At 48.4% G+C, this 26,275-nt stretch overlaps 1 protein-coding gene across 5 annotated transcripts in view; it reads left to right on the top strand.

The window, feature by feature from the left end:
• Positions 1-1,099: 1,099 nt before the first annotated feature.
• Positions 1,100-26,275, top strand: part of CDCA7L (cell division cycle associated 7 like) — a 35,941-nt gene continuing 10,765 nt past the window's right edge. For 2 of the 5 annotated variants that reach the window (XM_053663644.1, XM_053663642.1), the window contains exons 1-2: positions 1,942-2,871; positions 22,369-22,509. In XM_053663644.1, the coding sequence (XP_053519619.1) occupies positions 2,797-2,871; positions 22,369-22,509 (216 nt within the window). In that variant the 5' untranslated portion in view covers positions 1,942-2,796. Of the gene's footprint in view, positions 1,757-1,936; positions 2,872-9,927; positions 10,114-22,368; positions 22,510-26,275 lie in introns of those variants that run through there. The other 3 variants (XM_053663643.1, XM_053663645.1, XM_037162305.2) reach the window with 3 other exon arrangements.

The raw sequence follows: 26,275 nt of genomic DNA, 5'->3' as shown, positions 1-26,275 counted from the left end.
ACCTGGTATATTTGTTCCTAGAAAGGTAACAGTTATTAGATCATCTTTTCTTTCTTTCTTTTTTTTAAAGATTTTATTTATTTTTAGAGAGAGGGGAAAGGAAGGAGAAAGGGAGGGAAACATCAATGTGTGGTTGCCTCTCACGTGCCCCGCACTGGGGACCCGGCCTGTAACCCAGGCATGTGCTCTGACCAGGAATTGAACCAGTGACTCTGGTTCTCAGGCCAGTGCTCAATCCACTGAGCCACACCAGCCAGGGCTGGATCATCTTTTCTAACTTTCATCCATTTATTGTCAGTGCCTAGCAATAATTATATTTTATATTCAAACACTAAACCATGAATAACATATTTTGCAAAAACCTATGATAGATTGCATTAATCATATTTGGAGTTTATATAGCATCTGTAAGAAATTCCAGATACTTTGAAAATATTGTTTCATTTATTTTCACAGCAGTCTTTGTGAGGAGTAGATGGGTGACTGTCACAGCTGACGGATTCAATGAGAGAACACATGCAGTGATGAACTGAGCCCAGGGCTTGGTGCACAGCCAGCGCTCATGAAGTCAGCACCATCTCTGATACCACTACGATTGTACCATTGACTTCCTGGTAGAACCACAGGCATTACAGTTTCATTACGATGAGTACTTTTCTTACCCAATATATGAAGGCATCAATTATTGGTTGTTTGGGTCCCTTTTTCCATAGCTCGCCAAGTGGTTATCATCAGAATGTACGTAAATGGCAAGACTGTGACAGTGTTATGTTGGCATGCCAAGTCAGGAAGATGAAATACGAGGTTGTGATTACAGAAAATTTCCAGGAAAGGCACGTTAGATAATTTTGCTACAAGAAACTCAATTCTAGATCTTTTATTCTCCAACAATTTGGAAAGCTTATCTCTTAGGGTTTCAAATTTAGGGATGTCTGCCCTTTCTAGGCTAGGTTTTATTTAATCACAATGAGATTGAAGTTTCAAGATACCAGGAGATGGAGAATAATCAGGGATAGTATCTTGTTTAACTGTCATTCACTCATGATCATATATTAGTGCTAAATAGTATTCAGATGTTACTACCTACGTTGCCTGCAGCTCTTGCGGGGTTGTCCAGGACACTAGACTGGTGCGATTCCCGTTTTACAGAGGGTGGACGGAGGAGGTTGCCTGCAGCTGGGTGCTGCGGGGAGGGTGCAGCTACCAATGCGGAGTGGAGATGTTGCAACTCCTTTTACACAGCAGAAATCATGGGCCGAGGTCGACATCCAGTCACAACCGCTTCATGTCCTTTAAAGCACGTGTGATGGCACCTAGTCCCCAGATTGCTTCCCTTGTTGAAGGTGATACAGACCAAGTTTTTATTCTCCAATAGAAACACTTTTAAAAGGAAGCAAGCATACATTTCTACACAGAGACTTTTTGCAAACATCTTGTCTGCTTTTGCTGTTGCGATTTGTATGCTATTGCTTCTGCAAAGGGACGGTCACTCTTGCTGTGGCACGCTGAAACCGGATGCTCGCTTGTCATTAATCCTGTCAGTAACTGTGAGTAGGAAGTATTATCGCAGGATATTAAAATCCGCTGGTTTCTCTGGGATTTCCCTAAACAGAACATGCCACTATAGAATCAATGACTAAGTACCATTCAAGTACATAGGCTTTGCCAGACAAAGAGAGAGTTTCCAGGTTGCCACTGGAAGACAGACTACAGCAAGTTGCTAAAGCAGGAAGGCTCAGCAGCTGCAGGTTTCCAGGTAAAAAGTAAGTTATTTCAAGGGCTTTGCAAAATTTGACCCGCTTCAAATTCCAAAAGGGATTTGATGAAACCTACAGTTAAAGGAAATAAATAAAAATAAGTTGGTTCATAAGAAAGCAATTATACCCCCAAAATTATTTATTTTTAGAGATTTTATTTATTTATTTTTAGGAAGAGGGGAAGGCAGGGAGACAGGGAGAGAAATATCAATGTCTCGGGGACCCCCTACTGGGGACCTGACCCGCAACACAGGTGTATGTCCTGACTGGGAACCAAACCAGCGACTATTTGGTTCACAGGCTGGTGCTTAATCCACTGAGCCATACCAGCCAGGGCCCCCCAAAATTATGTCACAGGTGGGCACAGATAACCAGGTTCTTGGTGATCGTGGACAAAGAGCTGAACCAAACACACAGAGTTTATAGCAGAGAGAGCAGATTTTCTAAGTGATACTACACTCCACAGAACATGGGAGCAGGCCATCTCCGAGCAAAGATTGACCTCAGGGGCTGCAGGGATTCTATTCTTATAGGGTGGATCCTTCCTGGCTAGTTTCGGCGGGCTCTTACTGTGCATGGACAAGTAGTTGTATTACATTAAAGCTACTGTGCATGTGATCTCCCATGATTTTCCTTGATTGGCCACGAGAGAAGGGGGTCACACAATGTTAATTTATTACAATGAAGCAGGGGTCATGTAGCATCTTCTGTGAAGGTGCATGCATGAGTCACCATGATTCAGGGCTTTTCCAGAAAGCTGAAACAACTGGTCTTAGGACAGGGTCTCTGTCCTTTATCGATGTCCTTTATCTTAGAGAGTTTCCTCCTTCCCGACTATCTCCTGTCTCAACTCTCCCCCTGAGAGACCTGGTTCTCTAAAATCTTTGTGGGGTTGTTGAAGGGCGAAGAGAAGATCATTCTCCTGTAACTTTTCTGGCTTAGACTGGGCAGTGGACCCGGCCTAACAAGAACCACGAAACTCTCGCCCTATTCTGTTTAGAGGTTGAAGAGGGGCTCCTGAGGCCACTGCAGATGCTGGATGTTGGTCAGCTCCACATCACTGTCAGGGATTGGCTGGGAACTCTGGAGCATCATCAGTTTGGTGTGGAACTGTGTAAGTCTAGAAGATAAAAATTTAACAAGCAAATTAAACAAACACGGTCCTAAAAGTAATAAGAACAGCAGTGTTATTAAGTGACCTACGACGGGTAATAGCCACATTAAGCCAGGAGGCCAGGAGGCCAGGAGGCCAGGAGGCCAGGAGGCCAGGGTATCCCTAATTCCTTGGCCCTGTTGATCATATTTATGTAGCCACTCTGCCTGTTCATCAATTTTCCTTATGTTAGTTTCAACCATTCTGGAGTTATTTACATAGGTGCAGCAGGTTTGACTGATAACAGTGCATAACCCCTTGTACCTGACGTGGAGTTAAGACCTCTAACTTCTGTCCGAGAGTTAGTTTAACAGCTTCCTTGGTTCCCATCGCTGTGGCTGCAACTGCTTTTAGACACAGAGGCCACCCGGTTGCTAAAGTGTCCAGTTTTTTACAGAAATATGCAACTGGTTGAGGTTCATTTGCTAGTCATTGGACTAGACCGCTAAAGCTATTCTGTCCTTCTCTGCTATGTATAGAGAGAAAGGTTTGTTCAAGTTAGCGATGCCTAAGGCTGGGGCTTCGACGAGGGCCTGCTTGATTTTATGAAAAGCCTGGTCACATTCCTTTCCCCAAATAATGGGTTTGGTGTCTGGCCCCTTAGTAGTTTTGTACAAAGTTTGGCAATTAATCCAAATTGGGGATCCAAACCCTACAGAATCCTGCCATTCCTAAAAGGGAGCAAAGCTGCTGTTCAGTAGCAGGTGGAATAATGCAGTAATGAATTTAATTTTCTCCTATAACTGCCTACACCCAGGAGTCAAAATATACCCTAAATAATTTACTTTTTGTTTGATAATCTGAGCCTCCTCTTTGATACCCGATATCCTCTTTCAGCTGGGAAATTCAGAGTCTGGATGGTATTTTGATCGGAAGCCTCGGTGGTGGGGCTGCAGATTAGAATGTCATCTATCTATTGTAAAACGGCTCCTCCTTGTAACTGTGGCTCTCTAAGGTCCTTTTCTAATACCCTAGCACAGAGGTGGGGACTGTCCCTGAAGCCTTGAGGCAATACAGTCCAAGTATATTGCTGATGTGGCATCGTCTTTGGATCAGTCCACTCGGAAGCAAACAGATGCTGAGAGTCAGGGTGCAAAGGGAGGCAGAAGAAGGCATGTTTCAAATCTAACACGGAGTACCACTGAGCTCCATCAGGTACCTGCGAGAGCAAGGCGAAGGGTTAGCTAGTATTGCATGTAAAGGGACTGCTGCTTCACTGACTAACCTTAGGTCCTGGACCAGCCTGTACTCTCCCGTGGGTTTCATCACTGGTAAGACGGGAACGTTGCAAGGAGATCGACAAGGAACTATGAGCCCATGTTGTATAAATTTAGTTATGATGGGCCGTAACCCCTCCAAAGCTTCTCATTTAATAGGATACTGCTTCCTGTGAGGACAGTCTGACCTGGGTTTTAATTGGATTTCAACTGGTAATACAGTCTTTGCTCTTCCCAGAATCCCTGACTCCCAAATTAGTGGGTTTACTGCATCCAGAACTGAACTTTGGATTTCCTCCTGGTTTCAGTTATTACTGATGGTCATGACCTTACTTAACTCAAGCGGCTGTTCCAGGAACAATGAAATGGTTCCCATACAGGCTGAAAGGTCCCAGCTGAGCAGAGGAACAGGGCACTGAGGACAATCAAAAAGGAGTGTTTGAATAGTTGACTCTCAAATTGGTAAGTGACAGGGACTGTATAGAAATCGTCCTTAAGGTTTCCTTCGACTCCCATTATCTTAGCTGATTTGAAGGAAAGAGGTCCAGAGTAAGAGTTGAGGACAGATTAAGAGTCAAGAAGTATCAAAAAGATCAAGTATCAACAAGAAAGTTGATTGTCTTACCTGCCACATCCAGAGTTACCTGGGGCTCCTCGGTAGAGATGGGAATGTGAGTATTCCCTGGGGCCGACATGTTTCCCGCGCACCCTCAGGCCTCGAGATTAGCTATGGCCTGGGGTGATGACCCCTTTCTACTCTGGGAATGGGGACAGTCTACCTTCCAGTGCCAGGGATCAGAACTGACGTTCTTGCATAGAGGACAGGGTCCTGGAGATGGTTGAGCGAAGTTCTTTGCCCAGTGCTTGCACTTATAACAGGTGTGATCCTTTCACCCCGATTCTTTTGAGGCCTCCCCGAGCTCCCCTGACGGGGCTGGTTTCTGCCAATAGCGCTCCGAAAGCCTAGTGCAAGGAGCTCTGCTTGCTTCTCCCTTTCCTTCTTTTCCTGCTTCCCTTCCTCCAAATCCATATTGCTAAAGACTGAAAAGACCACATCCATGAGCTGGTCTAGGGGGGGTCTGTGGGCTCATTTCTGAAGCTTCCTGCAGATATCAGGGGCAGACTGACTTATAAAATGCTGTCCTATCAAGAGTCAACTCTCCAGGGATGATGGATCCAAGTTTGTATATTTTCAGAAGGCTTCTACTAGTCTGTTTCTGAAGAGAACTGGGTTCTCTTCCTTGCCCTGGGTGATTTCCCTAATCTTCATGTAATTTACAGGTTTCTTGGTGCCGTTTCCCATTCCTGCCAGTAGGCAATCTATCACTGCGTCCCTACTCTGGGTTCCCCGCCTGAGTTTTGTATCCCCAGTCCGGATCCTGGTCCGGGACGGGTTGGGCGTCAGGCTGGTCAGTGCGGGGGTTCTGGGTGTGCAGCTGGTCTGCAGGTTTATGGGCCTTCTCCCAGATTTGCTGTTTCTCATCTGGGGAGCAGCAGGTGGTCAGAATTATGTACAAATCCCTCCATGATATACTAAAGGCTAAAGTAAGGGTCTGGAAATCACTAGTGAAACTTGAAGGATCCTCTGAAGAACTCTGTAGCCTGTCTTTTCATTGTTGTAAATCAGTTACAGAGAAGGGCACTTGTACCCTTATCGTGCCTTCACAGCCCACTACCTCCCTCACAGGTGGGAGTGTTGGAATGAGGGGGAGATAAGATGCGCCACTCCTAGTCTGTCCTGCGGTGCTGAGCTTTTCCTCAGCTTGTAGCTTTAGGTTGTTTGTAGCATAAGGTGGTAGAGAGGTCGATCCCTCTAAGGTAGGGGCAAAAATTTCTGAACTCTGGGGTTCCTTTAATCTCCCTTGAGAGACAGGTGGGTATCTTTTCATTGATCAGCACTTGGGCCCCTAGGTTCTGTCAGGGTAGGGCTGTAGCAAAATGAGGGATCTGGGTACAGGGCCAGAAGTTCCTGCATGTAAGGAATTTCAGACCATTTGCCATCCCTCCAGCAGAACAGATCTAACTGTAGGGTAGCATGATAATTTCTGCTCCCATTTTCAGGCCACGTCTCTTCATCCCCTAATTTATATTGGGGCCAAAAGGTGTTACAAAAGAAAACTAATCTCTTCTTTTTAAAATATTTAGGGTTAAATTGATCCCAATTACTCACAGTGCAACCCAGGCAATTGGGAAGGGAAGGAAGGTGTGGTTTCTATTGATACTACGGTGATCCTAAAGAGCAGGAAAAGAACACAGAGAGACTCCCGTGCAGCCTAGAGGCGCCTCTCTTAGCTTGCCTCGGGAGCTTTCCTAGGGGGCCACAGGGCGTCTACCAGGCATCTCTGGTGAAAGAAATGCTAGTGAGTGTCCGCTGACAGAAATCTAAAAGACGTAAGAGGATCATCACCGTCTAGTTTTACTTCTTTTTCTATGTTTAATTCAGAGGTTTTGAGTTCTCTGGACACTATTTGCATAATTCTTGGTCCTACTGAGTGTCCAGGCTGCAAAGAACTGTTGGGAAGGAACCAGTCCAGCATCCTTGAGCAACTGCCTATAATCCTGACGACCCCAAACCCACTGCTCGACCCAGGTGGCCTGAGTATGTTTCCATTCCTGTATTCTCCATCTACGGAGACCCTCATCTTCCTGTTAGCCTTCAGGTCTGGGGCAAAGGAAGTATCTTACTACCAAAATAGTTTCTGGCCCCGTAAACCACCAAGAGGGGCACCAAGACGATATTATTATGAAATGACTCCTTTCCAAATCACAAAGATATTGTGATATCACCTCAGGTATTCTATCTAGTTTTTCCAGAGCTTTGAGAAATTGTACCTGATTCTGAAATTTCCCCAGAAGGGACCTTAAGAGGTATGGCAAGGCGCCCTTCACACTGGAGGTGGATCTCATAGAGGGATGATGGACTGAGAGGGGAAACTAAAGTACCCCCATAGGGGCAAATAAACCACCTTAGAATTCCAAATTCAGCTGATTGGGTAAGAGTGTCTCTACATGGCCATTCTGGTAACAAATGACCACCAGGCACCTGTTAAGTAGCTCTGGCAGATGTTGCCATTTACAGTGATAGCATATACAGGCCAGAGATGGGAGTGACTCATTCCTGCAACTATACTTAGCGATGGGACTATTAGTGACCCAAAGATAGATATTCTGGGTACAAAGACAGCAGGAACCTACACAAAAGGCAAGTGGGGTACGAGTACAGGTATAAAGGCTAAAAGTCAGTCGGGAAAGACAAGCATAAAAGACTCTCCGTGAGCTTGATGAGGAGACTGCAAAAGGAAGTCATAGTGCAGCCCCGTGATGACTGATACCCAGTAAGGAAGGTCAAACTATGCCTGCGAGGGAGTGGCCTCGGGGTGGGGCAGTGTCTTGTGGTTTTCACAGTGAGCCTGACCGGTGTGCAGACATTTTCTTGCACCTGGTGGGGGCTAAGGCTACCCCGTTTTGCTCCCAGGTTCGCTTATCACAGGTGTCTTCCAGCAATGGGTGTCCTTGCAGCTTTTGAATGCTTGACGTGCACCTGCAGTTTAGCGGCCGACCTTCCATCAGGGAACATCAGACTCACCAAAATGGAATAAGTGGAAATAGAAAGGGGCATCCCTGGGTGTCGGAGCAGCAAAGGGGGCTAACCACTCCAGCGTCTTCTCCTGGCTGGCTCGCCAAATCTGTCACAGGTGGGCACAGATAACCAGGTTCTTGGTAATTGTGGACAGAGAGCTGAACCAAACACACAGAGTTTAGCAGATTTACTAAGTGATACTGCACTTCATAGAACGTGGGAGCGGGCTAACTCCGAGCAAAGATTGACCTCAGGGGCTGCAGGGATTCTATTCTTATAGGGTGGATCCTTCCTGGCTAGTTTTGGCGGGCTCTTACTATGCATGGACAAGTAGTTGTATTATGTTAAAGCTACTGTGCATGTGATCTCCCATGATTTTCCTTGATTGGCCACGAGAGAAGGGGGTCACACGATGTTAATTTATTATAATGAAGCAGGGGTCATGTAGCATCTTCTGTGAAGGTGCATGCATGAGTCACCATGATTCAGGGCTTTTCCAGAAAGCTGAAACAACTGGTCTTAGGACAGGGTCTCTGTCCTTTATGGATGTCCTTTATCTTAGAGAGTTTCCTCCTTCCTGACTATCTCCTGCCTCAATTCTGTTTGAATAGATTGTGCTCTGAGTTTCCTGGCAGCCAAAGGGGAAAAAGGAAAGAATAATGGAGTGAAGGCTGAATCTGGAGGCATAACGAATGGTTTCCAGTTTGGCAATCTGCAGCTGTCATTGACTAGCAGGGTGGCAGGGATCTTTCTTTTTGGGTGGTTTCCTTACTTGAGAAATGTATCTAGGAAGAATCTGGAAGAATGCTGGGAGGATTCAAGGAGAAACTTGAATCCTTGAATGTATGAGAAGGAAACTCTAATGTATAGTAAAAATGCAAGTGGTTATAATCCAGTTTACCCACTAAAAAGAGAGCAAAGCATTTTCTTCCGCGAGACACTGCTGGCTTGTTTTACTCCCTCGAAGGCCTGGAACACAGAGGGCACATAATTCATGTTTGCACGACCAAGAAAAGAAGGAAGGATGGCAGTTCTCAGGTGTTCTCTCCTCAAGCTTGAGTAAATGCTTGGTCAGGTTCATTCACTCCTTGAAAAAAAGAAAAGATGAAAAAGGTCAAATCTCAAGCAGCAAGGAAGGGCTGCAGAGGGTCTCATGCATCCAGAGTGTGCCTCTGTGAACCCATGACCGGAGGGAATAAGCTTTCAGTACCACCCAGCGAACCTGCTAAAATGTCAGGACCCACCACTCTCCCTCCCCAGTGCCTGCTTCAGGCCTGCAGTTTCCACCCACACATTTCCTCCCTCATCCTGTGGGAGCTCCAGGAAATCTTTTCTCCCTGCCTTGTGCTCAATTAAGTCTCCCTATTTTACAACACCATGGCATCTATTACAGCTCCAAATTTACATTTATTTGCATCATTATTGTTGAACTTATTTTCACCATTATTACATGCTATTATTTGAATTCATTGTTAATTGAAATTTAATCAAATTAGCTACTAATTACATTATTATTGTACTTATTTGCATCACTATTATGTTTATATCAATCGTGTAGGAGGTGGCTGGCTCCCTGACTGTAACCTCCGACTCAGCAGGGACAGGTTTTTTTGTTTAACCATGTGTTCTCAGGCCTAACACACTGCCTGGCACATGGTAGGTGTCCAGCCAATATATTTGTTAAATTAATCAGCCTCCCTGAACTCTCGAGCTCTGTCTAGCAGCACTGGGGCCTATGTCTACAATGGTGTAGCAAAGGCTTTCTAAAGTTCCAGGGGCGTTTCCAACTTTTTACAAAGTGAATTCTGTAGGGAAATGTTTTGGGAGACGGCACAACCTCGCCGCTTTAAAATAGCAAAACGAGACAAGCTCTGAAGCACCCCTGGAAACAGCCCAATGCAGCAGAGGATCGCCCTGCAGGGCACACATAGTCTGCACTAAACCCTGCAAACATCCCGCGCACGGAACTCAGAATGCCAGCTGGAGGCTGTGCTGGGACTGCCTCCTTTCATTTCTCCCGCGCGAAATCCGGCCGGACGGCTCCACTCCCTTCCTCCACTGTAGGGGGGACCCTGGCACCCGCACACTGCTAGCTGCCTCCGGCCGCGCCCATTTGCCGCCCCCTCTCGCGCCGCCTGGGAAGCAAAGTTCCCTGGTCACAAAGTTTTGGTCCTTGACCAAAGCCTCACAGCCTTGCGCCGTGGAGCCAAGTGGGCGGTGCTGTACCCTCCCCCTGTCCCAGGCGCAGAGTGAGCCCCTCCCCAGGCCTGCCAGAACTCGGACGCTGATTGCGCGGCTGCAAGCTTTCTCCCTGCGCGGTGCCGGAGTTGAGCCAAACTCCCGTGGCAGCGTGCAAAGAGGAGGCTGGAGTCCGGGTGGAAAATGGAGGAGGAGAGTTGTTCCCAGGTGAGTGTCCGGCCCTTGACGCAGTCCCGACACCCCTACAACCCGCCTTCCTTTTGCGCCCAACCCTTCTCCACCTTGGGCTGGAAACGTGGCCCTTGGCCGCGAAATTGTGGGTCCAGCGTGCCCAGCCCCGCGAACGCCTGAGTGGGCGCGCCCTGCAGGTGTGCGTAGTTGGTCACGGTTGTGCCAGCCAGACTAGACAAGCTTGAAGCCTCTGCGCCAGCGCCCTGGCCTCCATCCCGAGTTGGGGCCGGGGGATCGCAGGCCGGGCTGCTGTGGCCACGAGCCCCAAGAGTGAAGGTATTTTCAGGGGAGGCGGCAGGAGCGCAGCGCTCGCGTTTGCTGCGCTCCTGGAACCAGGGCTGTGGGTGCGGAGCTTTTCTGGTGCCTGTCCTCCACTTTTTCTAGCAATTGGCACAGAGATAAGGAAGTTTAAGAAAAGAGTAATTTTTCTAAAAAAAAACAGTCGAGAATCAGACCAGTTCAATCTGGATAATGGAGTTTAAAAGGAATTGCTCTTGTATTGGTTCTAGAACTTTTGTGTTTTCAAGGAATTTGTAACCACTTGGGGCGGGGTGAGGGTGGGGGTGGGGATCGCAACGTCATTAAGCCAAATTAAAAAACAAAAAGCCCCAACATCCCAAACCATTGACGCAGCAGACCCTAATTAACGCGTTAGGGTCTTAAGTAGCTTTTTAAAGTTTCATTAACAAACACTTGTGAGTAAGTTACCCCAGTGTTTCAGTGGGGGCTGGGATTGTGAACGAGGTTTCAGTTTTCCTTCTTGCTTTTTGAAAGAGCTTTTTTCTCAACTTTCTAGTAATGAATGTTGTTTTCAGAGGTAAGCAATAAACACTTTTCTTTTCAGACGAACTAAAAATAAACTTTGAGAACGGGAAGGGAACAGCGGCTTGTGGGAACCCAAGAGATACTTAGTGTGGGGCGTTGGGGGTTTTTCTTGCTTTTTGTGAGTTCATCTGACTCACTGCTTCCCCTTTACCTTCGACTGGTATTTACCTCCTTTCTCCACCTGGGCTCTGGGCCTTGGCCTTGGGAGAGTAGACGGGCCAGCGCCAGCCTGGCGTGGCCAGTGGTGCCTAGCGGTGCCTGAGCCCAGGCTGCTGTCACCTGGCCAGGTCCAGCTGCAGAAGGTAGAGCTGCTGATGGTTGCTTTGGCTTTTAGTCGCTGCTGACAGGCTTTCCGAAAATGGACATTAGAGAGAAATCTGTTGTGGGTGCTTATAAGTAAGTAAAACATTTAAGTTTTTCCAATGAGAAGAGTTATTAAAAGCAAGGAAAACAAACAGTACCTCAAGGTTAAAAAGGACCGAGACAGAGTTAGATGTTCACTTATTTATTTAGGTCACTGGGCCTTCACCACATCAGTAGCCTGTGCTTCTAAAGAGGTTCAGGTTTCTCCAGGACTTAAACTGAACTTTCTGGAAGGAGCTTTTGAGCCCATTGTGAATTTCTTCAGAATATGTATCTTGATCATGTATCACTCTGCCCGACCCCTGTTGTTTCACCTGTCTTGCTTCCACCACTTAAGGGACATAGTTCATGCTCAGGAAGTTCAAAATGTCCCAGGATGTGTAGGTAGAAGTGAACAGCTCTAAAATGTTAAGTAAACTACCATGGGCGGGTAAATCCACAAATTATATCCATCCCATTATGTGTCAATTAGGGCAAATTACTATATGTAAGTCGATCAGTTTTCTTTCCTTACTAAAGATCTCCTCATTGGCAGTGCAAGTTAAGATGTGTGATGATTTTGCCAGTGGAAATGTTCCTGTTCATCATAATTTAAATATGAGCAGATTATGGTTTCTTTAATTTAAATCAGTGGAGAGTGGTTCTATGGGGTGGGCAGGCGACTGCAGATAAGAGCATTTAAGGAACACTTCAGGCACGGCAAGATGTTAAATTCGTGTGGTTCTGCCCTGTGCCCCCAGCCGTATGAATAAAGCAGTGCGGTGAACGGCCTGAAGCAGTGTTAATGCACGCTGAGTACGGCCGCGTGCGGTGGGTCTTCATCTCACACACACAGTAAATGAAATTTCCATCCTTTAGAACTGGCGGAGGTGGAAGGGGTTACGGCAGAGCAGTTCAGGTGTGATGTCGTGAGTAGAGGAACTAGGCGGGGAAGAGAAGGAAGGTATTCATTTAAACTCTGAACCCCTTTCTAGCTTCTTTCTTTGGGGTGGGGGACACCTCACTAGCATGTCAGATTTGCTGTCCTCTGATGGCGATCTCACCTCCCCCGCGCTGTAGCCCTCGTTGGGCTGACCACTGTGTCTCTGTGCTCTCATACTGAACGACAGGAGTGATCCCCAGGGAAGGCAAGGGTGGTTCTGGTCCCTTGCTGAGAGCTCACCAGTGTGGCTCACAGGAGCTGGAGAGGAGACTGCATTGGCTTCCTGGCCAAGGAACTGGGCGGCAAAATGTCAGCGTTGCCCTTTAAGTCTCACCTCGCTCCAGGGTGCAGGTTGGACCCTCGGAGAAGGAAATGGCGCTAAATATTCTCGTGAATATGCCTGTTGTTGAGGGGTAAAGGGAAAGTGTTTCCTGGTATTGACCCCATAGCTACAAAGTGTGTGGTAGCCATCTGATCCCGTGGCTTAGAAATTCATGTCCTGAGACCCAGAAGCCGGTCAGACAGTGGGGTTCAACTGCGACTTCTTAGAAGGACAGTGCAATGACTTGCCACTTTTATAGGTCTATATTTAAAAAGGCCACTTGGTTGCTGTTCTGATGTCCCACTGACTGTCTCATTAGTTTAAGAGCTGAATTTTTAGTGATCAGGAGAAGACTCAGAGAACACAGTAATTCTGACCAGGACAGAAAACCATGAGGTGATTTATGTGGCTTTAAAAATTTTATGAACGTTACACTAAATTAATGAAAAGATCAGTAAAGCCATTTGAATAGAACAGTCCAGGTGTGTTCCATTTTAAACTGCTTTGAGGGTTCTCCTTTACCCATCAGCACTCTGAGTTACAGTGGAGAATTCTTACCTCCCAGATACGGTTTGGCTTTATAAAGACATAGCTTATTCACCAAAGTGGAATAGATAACAGGCTGTTGAAGGAGAGATAGAGCTAAGAAAATAACAGTAGGGCCATTTTATTTCCTTCTTGTTTATGAAAAGCAGTGATTTCTGGATGTCTTAAAATAGTTCAGAGTCATATTTGGTAAATAAAGCCGAAGTTAACACAGAAAAGTTTGTCTTCCATATTAAACATTAGTGCCCTCTGTGCAGTGCAAAAAATATGAGGTCTGTTCCCCAAAAGTCCAACTGTTGTTAATATAACGAGAATGGTTTGCATGACATCGATGTAACCTGGCAGCCAAGGAGAGTGGACTGGAATGTGCAGGTGTGAACAATGATGACATCACTGCACTAGTCAGTGGGGGCACTAGATGCCATTGAGAGAGCATGTGTACCGGGTGGACGTCACGTCACGTTCAAACTGACTGAGCGAGTAGAGCAATGGGTGTGCTTCACATTCCTCTGTGGAAACTCTTCAGATGAGTCAGAAAACCACAGCTATGGGCAGCTGCTGACTGGAAGCTTCATCACAGCAATGCGTCCACTCCAGCATCATGTCTCCTGCAGAGATTTTTGGTGAAATGTCAAATCACTCAGATGACTCAGCCCTGCTACACCCCGGATTGGCACCCTGTGAATTCTGGCTTTTCCCAAAACTAAATTCACCTTTGGAAGGGAAGAGGTTTCAGAGCATTGATGAGATTCAGGAAAATACGACAGGGCAGCTGATGGCGATTGGGACCTTACAGTGTGAAGTCCCAAGGTGCCTGCTTTCAAGGGGGCTGAGGCATCATTGTCCTATGTACTTATGTACTGTGTTTCTTGTGTCTCCACCAATAAACGTCCCTCTTTTTCATAGTACATGGCTGGATACTTTCTAGACGGACCTCGTATGTCATGGGGCAGAGTTGGAGTTCAGATAGTTGGAGTTCAGATAGCATCAACTATGTGCTAGGTATGTTAGTTACGGTGGAAGAAAGAAGACTGTTTGCCTTTCCTGCCCTTGCCAGTCCCAGCTGGCCCCTGCTCTGTGCTGTGGGGCCTCGGTGACCTTTGGTGTGGGGAGTGGGAAATGTTAAGAGCCATCCTTCCCCACCACCTCCCCTCCCACCCCAAGGAAACTATCACTTCTTTTTAAAAGTCAGGTCGTGCGTGCTAGATACTTAAAGTTGTCGGAATGAATCCTCACCGTAGTTCTGTGAAGTAGGTTGTATTGTCTGCATTACAACCTACTTCAAAGATAAGGTAAAGTTGGGGCTGCTGTGGCTCAGTGGACTGAGTGCCACCCTGTGAACCAAAGGGTTGCCAGTTCCATTCCCAGTGGAGGCCGGTGCCTGGATTGCTTGTCGGGTCCCCAGTAAAGATAAGGTCAAACTGAGCAAGTGGCTTCAGGCAACTGCCTAGGAAGGAGCAGAGCCAGGATTCTGTCCCCAGAGCACTGCCTGACTTTAGTCTCTGGAATCACCGGACCTTGGCAGGTTACCAAGTTTTCACTGAAATCATTGTATGCGGACAAGGCCACTGAGATGCTCGAGGACATGCAAGGATAACGCACTGTTTAAAAGTGAGGAGGGGCATCGGCACGACTGTGTTTTCTCAAGGACGCCTTTGCCGCTCCCTCTAACCAGGAGCGCCGGGTGCCTGCGGTCAGTAGCCGGTCCAGTTCCCCTTTAGGAACTGGCTGATTATGCTTTGGACAGGAGTCCTTCGATACTGTCTGCCAATGTCAGCTTCGGAATTTGAATAAGGTCCGTGAAGCTTTTACCAAAAAATGATTTTTTACGTGAATTTTGTGTTGTGCACGGAGCAGCGGGCGAAGATGAGCTGAAGTGAAACCCTGAGCCTCGGCTCTGCCCACCCTGCTGCGGGGTCTCACTTTCCAGATACTTTCCATTCTGTGGCCTGTCTGTCACCACACGTTTGCGTGACTTTTACAGTATGACTGTTGCTTGAAGTCTTTCCTCCATGCCTTCCGTACTGCATTTCTCAGTAGCTTGGAAGTCTTGATAATTTTTACGTTTAATGAGTTTCACTGAGTAGAGAACTTTTTCTTTATTAAAGGAATTTTGCAGTGTCTTTGGGGTATAGTTACCTACCTTATTCCTGGTGTTGGAGTCCACACTGATTTTTTGCTTTCTTTTTAATCCTCGCCTGAGGATGTGTGTATTGATTTTAGAGAGAGAGGTGGAGAGGGGGAAACGTCAATGGGTTGCTTCCCTTACACGTCCCTACCCGCCAGGGATTGAACCCACAACCTGGGTATATGACCTGACTGGGTAAGGAATCTACAGCCTTTTTTGTGTACAGGGACAGTGGGCCAACCCACTGATCCCCACCCAGCTAGGGCAAGAGAGAAAGCAATTTTGCTCAGCTTAGAGCGGGGGTTGGCGATCACTGGACCGAAACAGTGACTCTTTCTTCCTGCACTCAGCAGCAGCTAGCCCAGTGCTCTTCTCTGGGGGAAAGTAGAAAGTAGTCTCAGTGGTGTATGTTCTTTACCGCCGTCCGGTCTGCCTGGAACCCCCACCCCCACCCCCACCCAGCGTGTGAATGTGCTAATGGATGCTCGGCGGGAGCGCCTGTGCGTCAGGCAGTCACGTTGGGAAGGGCACGTGCTGGCTGCTTGTGGCCGTGGGAGGCGGGGTGTCCTGTCCTGAGCTGCTCTCCTAGAATCACTGTTTAAAGAGAGTTGCCGGCTTCAGTCCTGCTTATTTGAAAAGTTAATTCTTTCCTACGTAGCATTCCAGAAGGTTGAGCATCTCAAGGTCTAACAGGTTCTAAGAGCTTTAAAAAAAAATGTACTTCTGATCTGGGTGCTGGTCATGAGGGGTGGGTGCAGTTTGTGAAACTTCACCAGGCTGTACACTTAAGATACATGCACTTTTCTGGTTATGTGTCCCATTTAAAACATTTACAAAATAGCATTTTGAGTCCCTAAGTATGAATTCCAAAGCCTGTGCTTTAGGTCAGCCCAGGCTACCGGGCGTATGGATGAAAAGTTTCCTGTGTTCTGCCAATTGTACCAGTATCCTCAGGGCTGGGCATGGTCCAGAGACCCCTTCCCGCACGCAGACCCCTCTGCTGTCCCCCCAGACCTGCCAGAGCAAGCCCTACCTTTAACCCTGTCCTCCAGGAGAATCCTGTGCACCTGGGGAGTGCCTTGCACTTGTGAATGAGCTCTGGCATGTGGTCTTTTGTCACAGGGTGTGGCCTTGTCTGCCACCCCTCACCTGCTGCTGGTGGACCTTGGTTGTTAGGAGGGCCCAGGATTTGCTCAAGGGCGATGACCGGTGGCTCAAACCATGTAGCAGGCCCATGTGATAGTGCCCTGCTGTGTGCAGGGGCCGTAGGGTGCTAGGTAGGTGTTAAGACAGTGTTGCATGTCTTTAAAAGGTGGTTTAGGGCCCTGGTGGGGTGTCTCAGTGGGTTGGAGCGTTGTCCTGTGCACCAGAAGGTTGTGGGTTCGATCCCTGTTTGGGGCACATACAGGAGGCAATTGTTGGATGTTTCTCATCTCTCCCCACCCCCATCTGCCCCAAATCAATAAACATACCCTCAGGTGAGGGTTTAAGGGAGAAAAAGCAGTTCAGGGCTGTCAGTGGGTAGTGAGTGGAGGCATGAGTTATGACGGGCTGCGGTGCCTGCCGGCAGGGCTTCTGCAGGTTCTCCCGCCGCCCCAGAGGCCCTGGGGCGAGGGGGCGGGGTGGCCCTGGCCACGCCCCACCCTGGCCCCGCCCCCGCCCTGCCTGAGCAGATTTGCTCGTCAGCCTGCAGTTTCATCTTTAAAAGTCGGGCCTGTTTTGCATTCTTTTTCATGAAATATTTTAATTTAACACACAAAAGAAGCTATTTTAAATTAATCCTGTGGAAAGAAATTCCCCTCCCTGTCCTGCCCGGGGTCCAGTTGAGAAGCGTGGACCCGCTGAGTGAGGTGTAGGAATCACGCCTGTGGTAAATCCCAAAACAAAGGATGTTTCCCCGTCAACACCTGTTTTATTTAAAGCTCCAGACTCTGAGGGCACTCACCTGGGCTAAAAACAGAACCCTTACTTGATGTTTAAATCCCTGGAATTCTTTTTTAATACAAAATGTCTGGTGCCTTTAATTTTGTTCATCTTTCTCATTGGCTTACAATGGAGAGTTAAGGGGGGGGGAAGCACATTTAAAATTATTGTTTATTCTTAATTCTCTTTTTTCCCCCCCGACAATTGGCACCGGGCATTTTTTTACTTAGAGAGATTTTATTTCTAATTAAAATACCAATAGCTTGATAATTTAAAATAGCAAAAAAGGGGCCTCAGTTACCCTTCCCCACATGCAGGGCCTCATGTGACTTAGAGAAACGGCAACAACAAAGACTTTAACTCTGTTTCCCCAACTCTCCCAGCTTTAAAAACTCACTGGAAAGAGCATCTAGTTGTCCTCCTGACCTTCATCCTGCTGGGTGTGTCCTCTTCCCCGGCTGTAATTAGGAGCCGAGGAAGCGTGCGTGCGTGCTTAGGGGGTGTGTACATTCACTCCGGCACAGTGCCAGGAGCCAAGTGGTGTCAGCTGCCCCACGAGCCGCCGGCCCAGTGATTGTTGGGGCACGTTTTCCTCTCGAGGACAAAAGTGTGTCAAGAGGATCCCTGTATAAAGGCTTCCAGGGCTGGGCTGGGGCGTGGAGATCCTCCCCTCTGTGTGTGGGTCTGGTTGGTGCCTGTCTGCATTGAGCTCAGGACATGCTCCTCTGAAAGGGGGGCGCTTCGCGTCTCATGTGCTCCAGACTTTGTTTTCCTGGTTGCAGTGTCAGTTGACGTGGAATATATCAGTTTCAGGTAGACAGTGTAGGGATCAGACATTTCTACACCTGAAGAGGTGGTTCCACCCCCTCCGTAAGTCCAGCACCCACTGGTGCTGTGTCTGCTTATTACAATATTGTGGCTGTATTCCCTAGGCCGTACTTTACCTTCCGTAACTCTTTTTTCTTTCACCTATAAATCTGCTGCAAGTCCTCCCTGCGCCAGGCTGTGTCCTGCAGCTGCATAGCCGTGGCTGATCTCATATGTGGCTGATCCTGAGGCCCCTAGAAGTCTTCCTGACCATCGTCACCTCCACAGCTGGGTCGGGTGCCCTTCCGGACTGTTCCCTGTTCACATTTATCACCCCGCATTCTCACTGTTTAAAGATTGTCTGGCTCCCCCTACCTCCGATGACTCATTCCTCATCAGATGCCTAGCACATGTTGGTACTATTACCATCTTTTTAATAACTTTACATTGTGACCGTGGGCAGAGTGGCATCTGTGTCACAGAATGTTTGTCCAGTCATAGTTTGGGGGCCACTAGGGCTTCATACAGGTGTTCTCTTCCTTTTCCTTCTGGGTGTCTGGGAGGACACATTTTTCTGGGCCTTGAAATAGGTGAGGCCGTTGGACGTGCTTTGGCGAGGGGAACGTGAGCAGAGGTGTTGTGTGTCACATCTGGGGGGAATTCTTTAATCACCAGAGCGTCCCGTTCCGCGTCTCGCTTGCCCTCCATCTGCCAGCTCTCCAGATGGCGGTGGTAGGTCAGCTGGGTCCTGTGCCCTGTGTCCACAGGGTCCTGAGGACAGGGTCCTGTGGGGGAGTGTGAGGTGGTTCCCTTGGCTGGCCCACGAGGAGTATGTCATGGGAATAGGAGAGGAACCTGGCTTTATTTTAAGTCTTTGAAATGTGGAGTTGTTTGCTGTTGCTTTTAACCTGTTGCGTGCTGGCAGACACACAAAGGCAGTGGAAAGGTAATGGGAATCACTTACACAAAGGTAACACCTCACTGCCATGTGGGCGTCTCGGCTGTTAGTGCAGGGGGGTGAGAGGAATGCTCCTGTACAGAAGTGGCTTAGTGTTCGGGGGTGGTAAGTGCCCTGTGCACGGCAGGGGAGTCCCACAGGGCAGAGCAGACCTGTCCAAAGTGCCAGTAGCACCTGGTTAAAAATCACTGAGTCAGCTTGTCTGACTTGATAATCAGTCTTTCAGAATCTAGAGAAATCTTAACACTGGCTTTACATTTCCTGTCTGCTGACCTTTCTGGAAAAGGAAATTACCTAGCACTTCCCAAGTGGCTTGGCTCACTTCCTTCCCAGGACCTCTGCCAATTTACTTGACTAAAATTTCTCCCCACTCATATTTTTCTCTCTTAAAAATAACATCGATGCCCTGGCTGTTGTGGCTCAGTGGATTGAGCACTGTCCTGCAAACTGAGAGGTCACTGGTTCAATTCCCAGTCAGGGCACATGCCTGGGAATTGTAGGCCAGGTCCCCGACTGGGAGTGTGCAAGAGGCAACCTATGAACACATCTCTCTCACATAGTGTTTCTCTGCCTCTCTTTCTCCCTCCCTTCCCCTCTAAAAATAAATACATAGAATTTAAAATAACTTTGATTATTTTTCTTTTGTCCTCATTTTTACTGTGATAAAATACAACATAAAATGGATCGTGTTAACTGTAAGTGTATAATTCAGTGGCGTGAAGCTGAGTTACATTGTTGTGTACCCCACCTCCGCCACCGTCCGTCTCCAGAAGGACACCATCTGACGTCGTAACTCGGCGCCACTGAACCTGAACTCCCCCTTCCCGCCCCCACTCCAGTCCCTGTCTCTGCGAGTTTGACTAGTCTGGGTGGCTGCTGTGAGTTGTATTGGGGTCATACGGTGTTGGCCCTTTTGTGTCTGCCTTATTTCACTTAACACAACGTTGTCGTCAAGATTCACTTGTGCTGGAACATGTCAGAATTTCATTCTTTTTAAAAGCTCGATAATAATGCGTCATACGTGTGTATTTACCATGTGTCGCTTATCCGTTCATTCATCCACGGACACTCGATTTGGGCTGCTTTCACCTTTTGGCTATTGTGGAAAATGCTGCTATGAACGTTGGCGTAAAACGTCTGTTTGAACCCCCACTTGTAATGTGGAAGTGGAGTTCCTGGGTCGGGGGTGAGAACTGTAGCTTGACTCCGAGGACCCACCACACTGCCCGCCAGGTGGCCACTGTGCTGGCCACCTTTCCCACAGACAGTCCACGAGGGTTCTGATGTCCTCACATCCTCGCCAGTACTCATGCATTTTCAGTTCTGTTGCTAGTAACCATCCCAGTGGGGGTGAAGGGGTATCTCGTTGTGGTTTCAGTTTGCATTTCCCTAATGGTGGGTGATGCTGAACGTCTTTTTGTGTGCCTAGTGGCCATCTGTATATCTTTGGAGAAATGTCTACTTAAGTCCTTTGCTTATTTTTTCAGTGGGTATTTATTGTTGAGCTGTAGGAGTTCGTTATATACTCTGGGTATCAATCCCTTATCACATGCGTGATTTGCAAACATTTTCTCCCATTCTGTAGGTTACCGCTTTCACTCTCTGGGTCGTGTTCTTTGATGCACAAAAGCCTTTAATTTGGAAGCAGTCCAATGTATCTGTTTTTCCTACTATTGTCTGTGGTGTTGGTGTCATATCCAAGAAATCATCGCCAAAGGCATTGCCTGGGCTCCTTGGAGAAGTGGCTGATTCAAGGCCTGGGGCAGGTGAAGTGCAAGGCTAGCTCAGCCTGCTCCTTGTGACAGAAAGGAAGGAAGTGACCACAGCCTGTTAGGGTTGTGTCAGAAGGACACAGAACCCAGCTTGAAGGAGCGAACAGTTTGGGCCTCAGAAAGAATGATGGCAGTAATGGGTTATAACATTGAGTTAAAAAAATCCATGAATCTACATGATGGGGGGAGGTGGGGAGAAGGGAAAGACAGGAAGAGAGAGAATATTGTATTACAGAAAATGCCAGCTAGTATATGGAGGGGGACTAGAATGGGAAAATCACCATTTTGTATCCCTAATGCAGTAACCGATTCAGGCAAGAGTTGTTGATGGATACCGAAAGGACTGAGGGGAGTGTTATCATTGGGGGGAAGGATATTCACAGACTGAGATATTTCTCTCAAATATCACCACAGCTGTTAACGTTACCCTCGTATATTTACTAAGTATTTTTGCTGGGGAGAAACCTGGAAGACCCCACCTTAACCTGTTACTCAAATAGCTTGACCACTAAAAAGTGAGACAGCCAGACGGGACGTGCTTTCCAAAGGAAGAACGCAGCTCGGCGCCATCCGGGAGGCAGTGCCAGAGGCAAACCTGGATCCGGAGGCCCCATCAGACTCCACATTCAGGTGTCAAAGCACAAGAAATCCAAAGGGACAGGAGTCTGTGAAATACTATCTTGGGGCTGTAAACAAATAAATTCTGGCAAATGCTAAAGTGCAAGGACCCAGTTTCTTCAAAAATGAGTTGCAAGAAAGAAAAGGTAAATGGAGACATTAAAAGAAAAAAAAGGAAACGTAAGGAAGGACTTAAGAGACACATTAACTGCTACATAAACCTTATTTGGAGGATGACGCAAATAAACTGAGTTAAATAAGTTAATAAAACTGCAATCACAGACTGTATGTGCTGTTTACATAGGGTGAATGCTACTGTCTATAGCTGCTTCAAAATAATTTTGGAAGGAGGACAGTGGGGTAGGGACTCACAGACTGATACTTGCTGGGCCGGGGTCGACGTGTGTTTATTACACTACTTCATCCTCACACATGTGTTTTAAAGTTTTAATCATGTTTTTAAAACATGACTGACTAATAAGGGTAACCTGCCATTTTTTGCCTCCTTATGCAGTAGATTGAACATGGGAAAGAAGGGAGACTATAGGAAAGAAGGGGAGCTATCTCATGATGTGCGTCTTCATCTCTGAATCGGCGTATGAGAAAGAACAGAAAAGTGAAGAACTGTAGGTGGGAATTGAGAAAGGAGGGGAGTACAGTAGCATCTTATGGAAGCTCTTTTCCATGGAGGTCATTTAAAGGCACATCCACCGCAGGAGACAAATAGAGCATTGGTTTCTCAGAGATGGATGCCTAGTTTTCTCACTTTTTGTTGAGATCAAAAATGGCTTCTGTCTAGGTGTGGTCTTCACATTCTCCATAAGCTGGGATATATATCTCTAGAGTTCCAGGAAGTCTTATTTCCATCCCCCCTCCCTTGTTGCCTGAGGTTTGTGCTGACACACATTTGGCTCAGGGTTACTGGGGTCTCCAGGACAACCAAGGCAGACTGATCCAGTTATGGGATGGTAATTCCTAAAGGGTCTTCCTCCTCTTTAGAAAATTTCCCTAAGTGATTATCCTTTTTCTGTTTTAAATCCCGAACAGATCTCTAAAGAAGTGTCTGACATCTTTAATGCTCCTAGTGATGATGAAGAGTTTGTCGGCTTCCAAGACGATGTTCCCACGGAAACCCGCCCATTGGAGGAGAGCTGCAATAGTCTGGGCTCCCTGGAGTCAGGGAGACAGGTACGGGTGCCTTTGTGTCCGTCCGGAAGCCTGGGCCTTGGCTCGGATACTCTTTCTTTACACCACGTGATCTGAGATTGGCGGTGTTGGTTAATTGTGGAGCATTTTATTGTACAAGCATTATGCCTTCATTTTTCAAGAAACTGGTGAGAGTACCTAGCTCCCTTTTGCTGTTTAAATCCTTATGTACAATAGTTTTGTTTTTTTAATGAAGGGGACCTCACACGATCAAATCCATTCTCCGTGCAACCTCGGGACTGGGACTGCTGCCTGTGATGAGGCTGTATTCAGAGACTTGCACACAGCGGGTGTGTGTGTGTGGGGGGGGACTGGCCCTCACAGCGATAGCCCACGCCACGCAGCGCAGTGCTGGAATGTGTCATTACCACAGGACAGTTGCATCTTTGCTCCTGTGGCGTGGTTCTGTCTGCACTTCCCTCTTGGAATTGTCAGGAGGAGCATTGCTCCTTCTGTGATTACTTTGTGGCACACACAAGTTAGAGTTCTCTGAGAGTTTGCATTGTGCCTTAGCAATGGCGTGGCCCACTGAGATACCTCGCACTCAGAAGTCCTCGTTCTCCCTCGACCATGGTGTCTTTTAAAAGGCTGTAAATTAAACCCACCCGCATCCACTGGTCAGGTGCAGGAAGGCAATTACTTGTGTCTGAGGGCAGTGCCAGGCTGATGGCTCGGCTGGCTGCGTAGCTTTGGCCTCAGTGGAGCTGTGTTTTCCCAGGATGTGGACCCCCCCCCCCCCGCCACCTGTGGTCCTTGCCTTACTCGATGTCTCCACAGTGTTCCACCCCACCAGCTGCCTGCTTCCACTCCCCTGGTTCTCTTCCCCTCGGGTACACCGTTCTTGGTGGTCATCTCTTCCCTTTCCCGTCCCCATCCGTGGATGTTGTCCACGGTTTTGCCTTCAGACCCTCTCAGTTAGTGATCTCAGTGGCTGGCCTGTTTTCAGCCGTTACCTCCCAGTTCCAAGGCTTGGCTTCTCCTCCGCCGCAGATGCACTCCTGACTGCCAGCTGGGCTGAGCTGGAACGTAACCTTTTCCCTCCCCTGGGGGTCTGTCTGGCTCCCCCTTTGTTGTCTCCGTCTTTGGCGTCCTTGATCCTTCCTCCTGCTCCCTCAGCTTCCTGACTGCCTTCCAGGAGTTGGCGAATCTTCTTGCCTCCATTCCTTCCCTTCTCTTCCTCGAAGCCTTTAGCTCAGCTGTAGAACTGGGCTGTGGTCACGGTCCTCCCTTCCTCTCCACGCAAGTGTGGCTGGGCGGCAAGGGAGAGGGGAGCCTGTTGGATCCGTGTGAAAAGTGGGTAAAGTGCTGAGCATTCAGGAGGCTTTAGGAAACCAAGCAGCTGCCTTGGCTGCTATGATGGCTGCTACTTCTGTGTGGTCAGGCCCGGTCCCCTCCCCATCCCCAGCATTGCCTCAGTGTGCTCGTGGGCCCCCCCCATGCCTTACTTAGGTGGCCTATGACAATATGCTTTTCATACAGATTGCACTTAATTCGTGTGCCTACCTGGGAGGTGTAGGTGCCGTGTTATCCCCATTTTACAGGTGATGAAATCGGCGCTCAGGAGGGGAAGTAACTGGCCCAGGGTCTAGCCGCACTACTTAACTAACTCCCAGTGCTCTCTTCCTGCCTGCAGTGCTGCTGTAGAGCAGAAGCTGCATCGCTTCCCACCTACAGACCGTTCTGCCCTGTGCGTACCCTGGTCCGTGCCGTTCGTCTGCCTGTGTGTTGGCTCTGCCCCAGTTCCAATCCAGTCCAAATGCTGCTGCTTCCAGGAAGTCTTACTGGATTTTCTTTCATTCTGAGTGCCATCGTGCTGTGTCTTCCTTCTGTCACTGATCCTCACCGTGGTTCCTTGGGACCTGTCTGGCTCCCCCACTAAATGACAGGCTCTGACAGAAGGGACCCCATACTTGGGTGGCACTTCCCGCTTTGCTGGCTTGGACTGCTTGTCTCCCCTTCCCCCCTGCTTCGTGCACCCAGCACCCGTTGTGAGTGAGCACCTGTGGGGCGGAATTGATGTGGGATGCTGGTCTGCTTTGTTCGCCTGCCATCACTTTCCAGTCTGTTTCATGTCACGTGAGCTTCAAAATGAAGAGGCAGCCACTCTGTTAGCGCCTCTTCATAACAGTTATGTGCTCATGGCCTTGGTCACGGCTACCAGGGCTCCTAACATTCGGCCTAGTACCCCGGAGAGCCGAGAGCCACCACGCACGAGGGGTTGTGCCCTAGTGGGCCGCGGGGCTGGGTGCGGTGTGCACGTGCTTCACACGGAGGCACGGTGACAATACTCCTCAGACCCTGTCGGGTGAGGAGGGCAAAAGCAGGGCCTTGGTTTGGAGACGTGGCTGAGTTGTTTTTCTGTATCAGAACTCGGTCGTCAAAGATACGGATTTCTCCCGGGCTGACCACTGCCCTGTTAGGCCAGCTCAAAGGGTAGCAACTGCCCGAGGACCGGAAGTGGGCAGCTTGCCACTGTGGGGCCTGGTGCTTTTCTTCAGGCCCGAGGCAGGGACTGTGGGGGGGTGATGAAATTTGCACCCTGACCCCGTTCCCGAAACAGCCTGCAGGGGCCGGCCGGGCCTCTAGGAACCAGATGTTTCCCGCCCCCGGTGGGAGATAGCAGGTCCAGTGGGTTTCCTCGGGCGCCACCTGGGCACCTTTCTTCCTTAATCATAAATCCTCGTTGCTGCTTCCCCTTGCAGACCCGCACACAGGTCCACTTGAACCGGACGGGACAAGCTGCATGAACTCGTACTCAGTGTGTGTAGCAATGCTGACTTTGGTCTCCCTTCAACACAGTTTGAATTTCACTCTGAAGAAACTTCCTCTGTGTGTGTATATTTTCAAGCAGCTGCACCACAGCCACTAACAAGGAACAAAGTAATTTAGCCCTGAGTACACTCACTCCAGTTACCCATAGTCATTCAGAGGGGATTCAGAGGGCACCTTTTAAGCTTTAAAAAGTGCTGGATACAGACAGTTCTTTTCTCAATTTTCTGTAAGTTTCTCCACTCGTCTGTTACATTTGTATATCTCCAGAGATGAGAGGAGACTGAAGTATATAATTAAAGTCGGGGAAGGCACGGGGAGGTGAAGTGTCTCCGATTGGAGGCGGTGTGGTGAGGGGTCACTGCTGCCTCGGGGGTGTGGGGAAGAGACGTCACAGGCAGCTGGGGACGTGGGCCCCGGCCGGGCTGCTGGCTTGGACCAGGCTGTTGGTGGGTCTCCTCCCTGAACTTCAGGGCCTGCCTCTCTCTCTCCTCTCTCTCAGGCATGCCAACTAGAAAACCCAGTTTCCTTCTTTTTATTAGTTCAAAAGGTAGAAGAAGTTCTCTTTTTTAAAGAATCAGTCATACAACATCTTTTCTTCTCACTTGCTGCCTGTCGGTGGGTGTGGCCTCTTACCACCTGGGGACTCTGCTGGGTTAGCCACCAGGCCCCCGGGGCAGTTTGTGGAGTGGCCACTGCAGTGAGCTCAGCAGTGGGCGGGCGGGCAGGCAGGCAGGGGAGTGTGAAGCTCTTCAGCTCTTTCTGTGAAAGGGAGACATGCCTGGCCCTGGCCGGTAGCTCAGTTGGTTAGAATATCATCCCTGATGCACCAAGGTGGCGGGTTCCGTCCCCAGTCAGGGCTCATCCAAGAATCAGCCCACGAAGGCACAAATGAGTGGAGCAACAAAGTGATGGTCCCCTCTCTCTTTCTCTAAAAATAAATAAATAAATAACACTTGAAGAAGAGAGTCGTGCTCGG

Source organism: Artibeus jamaicensis, unplaced genomic scaffold, assembly GCF_021234435.1.
Source record: "Artibeus jamaicensis isolate MK-2021 breed Jamaican fruit bat unplaced genomic scaffold, CSHL_Jam_final contig_3230, whole genome shotgun sequence".
NCBI lineage: Eukaryota > Metazoa > Chordata > Mammalia > Chiroptera > Phyllostomidae > Artibeus > Artibeus jamaicensis.
The sequence above is the reverse complement of the archived record's forward strand: the minus strand, read 5'-3'. Positions and strand labels throughout refer to the sequence as shown.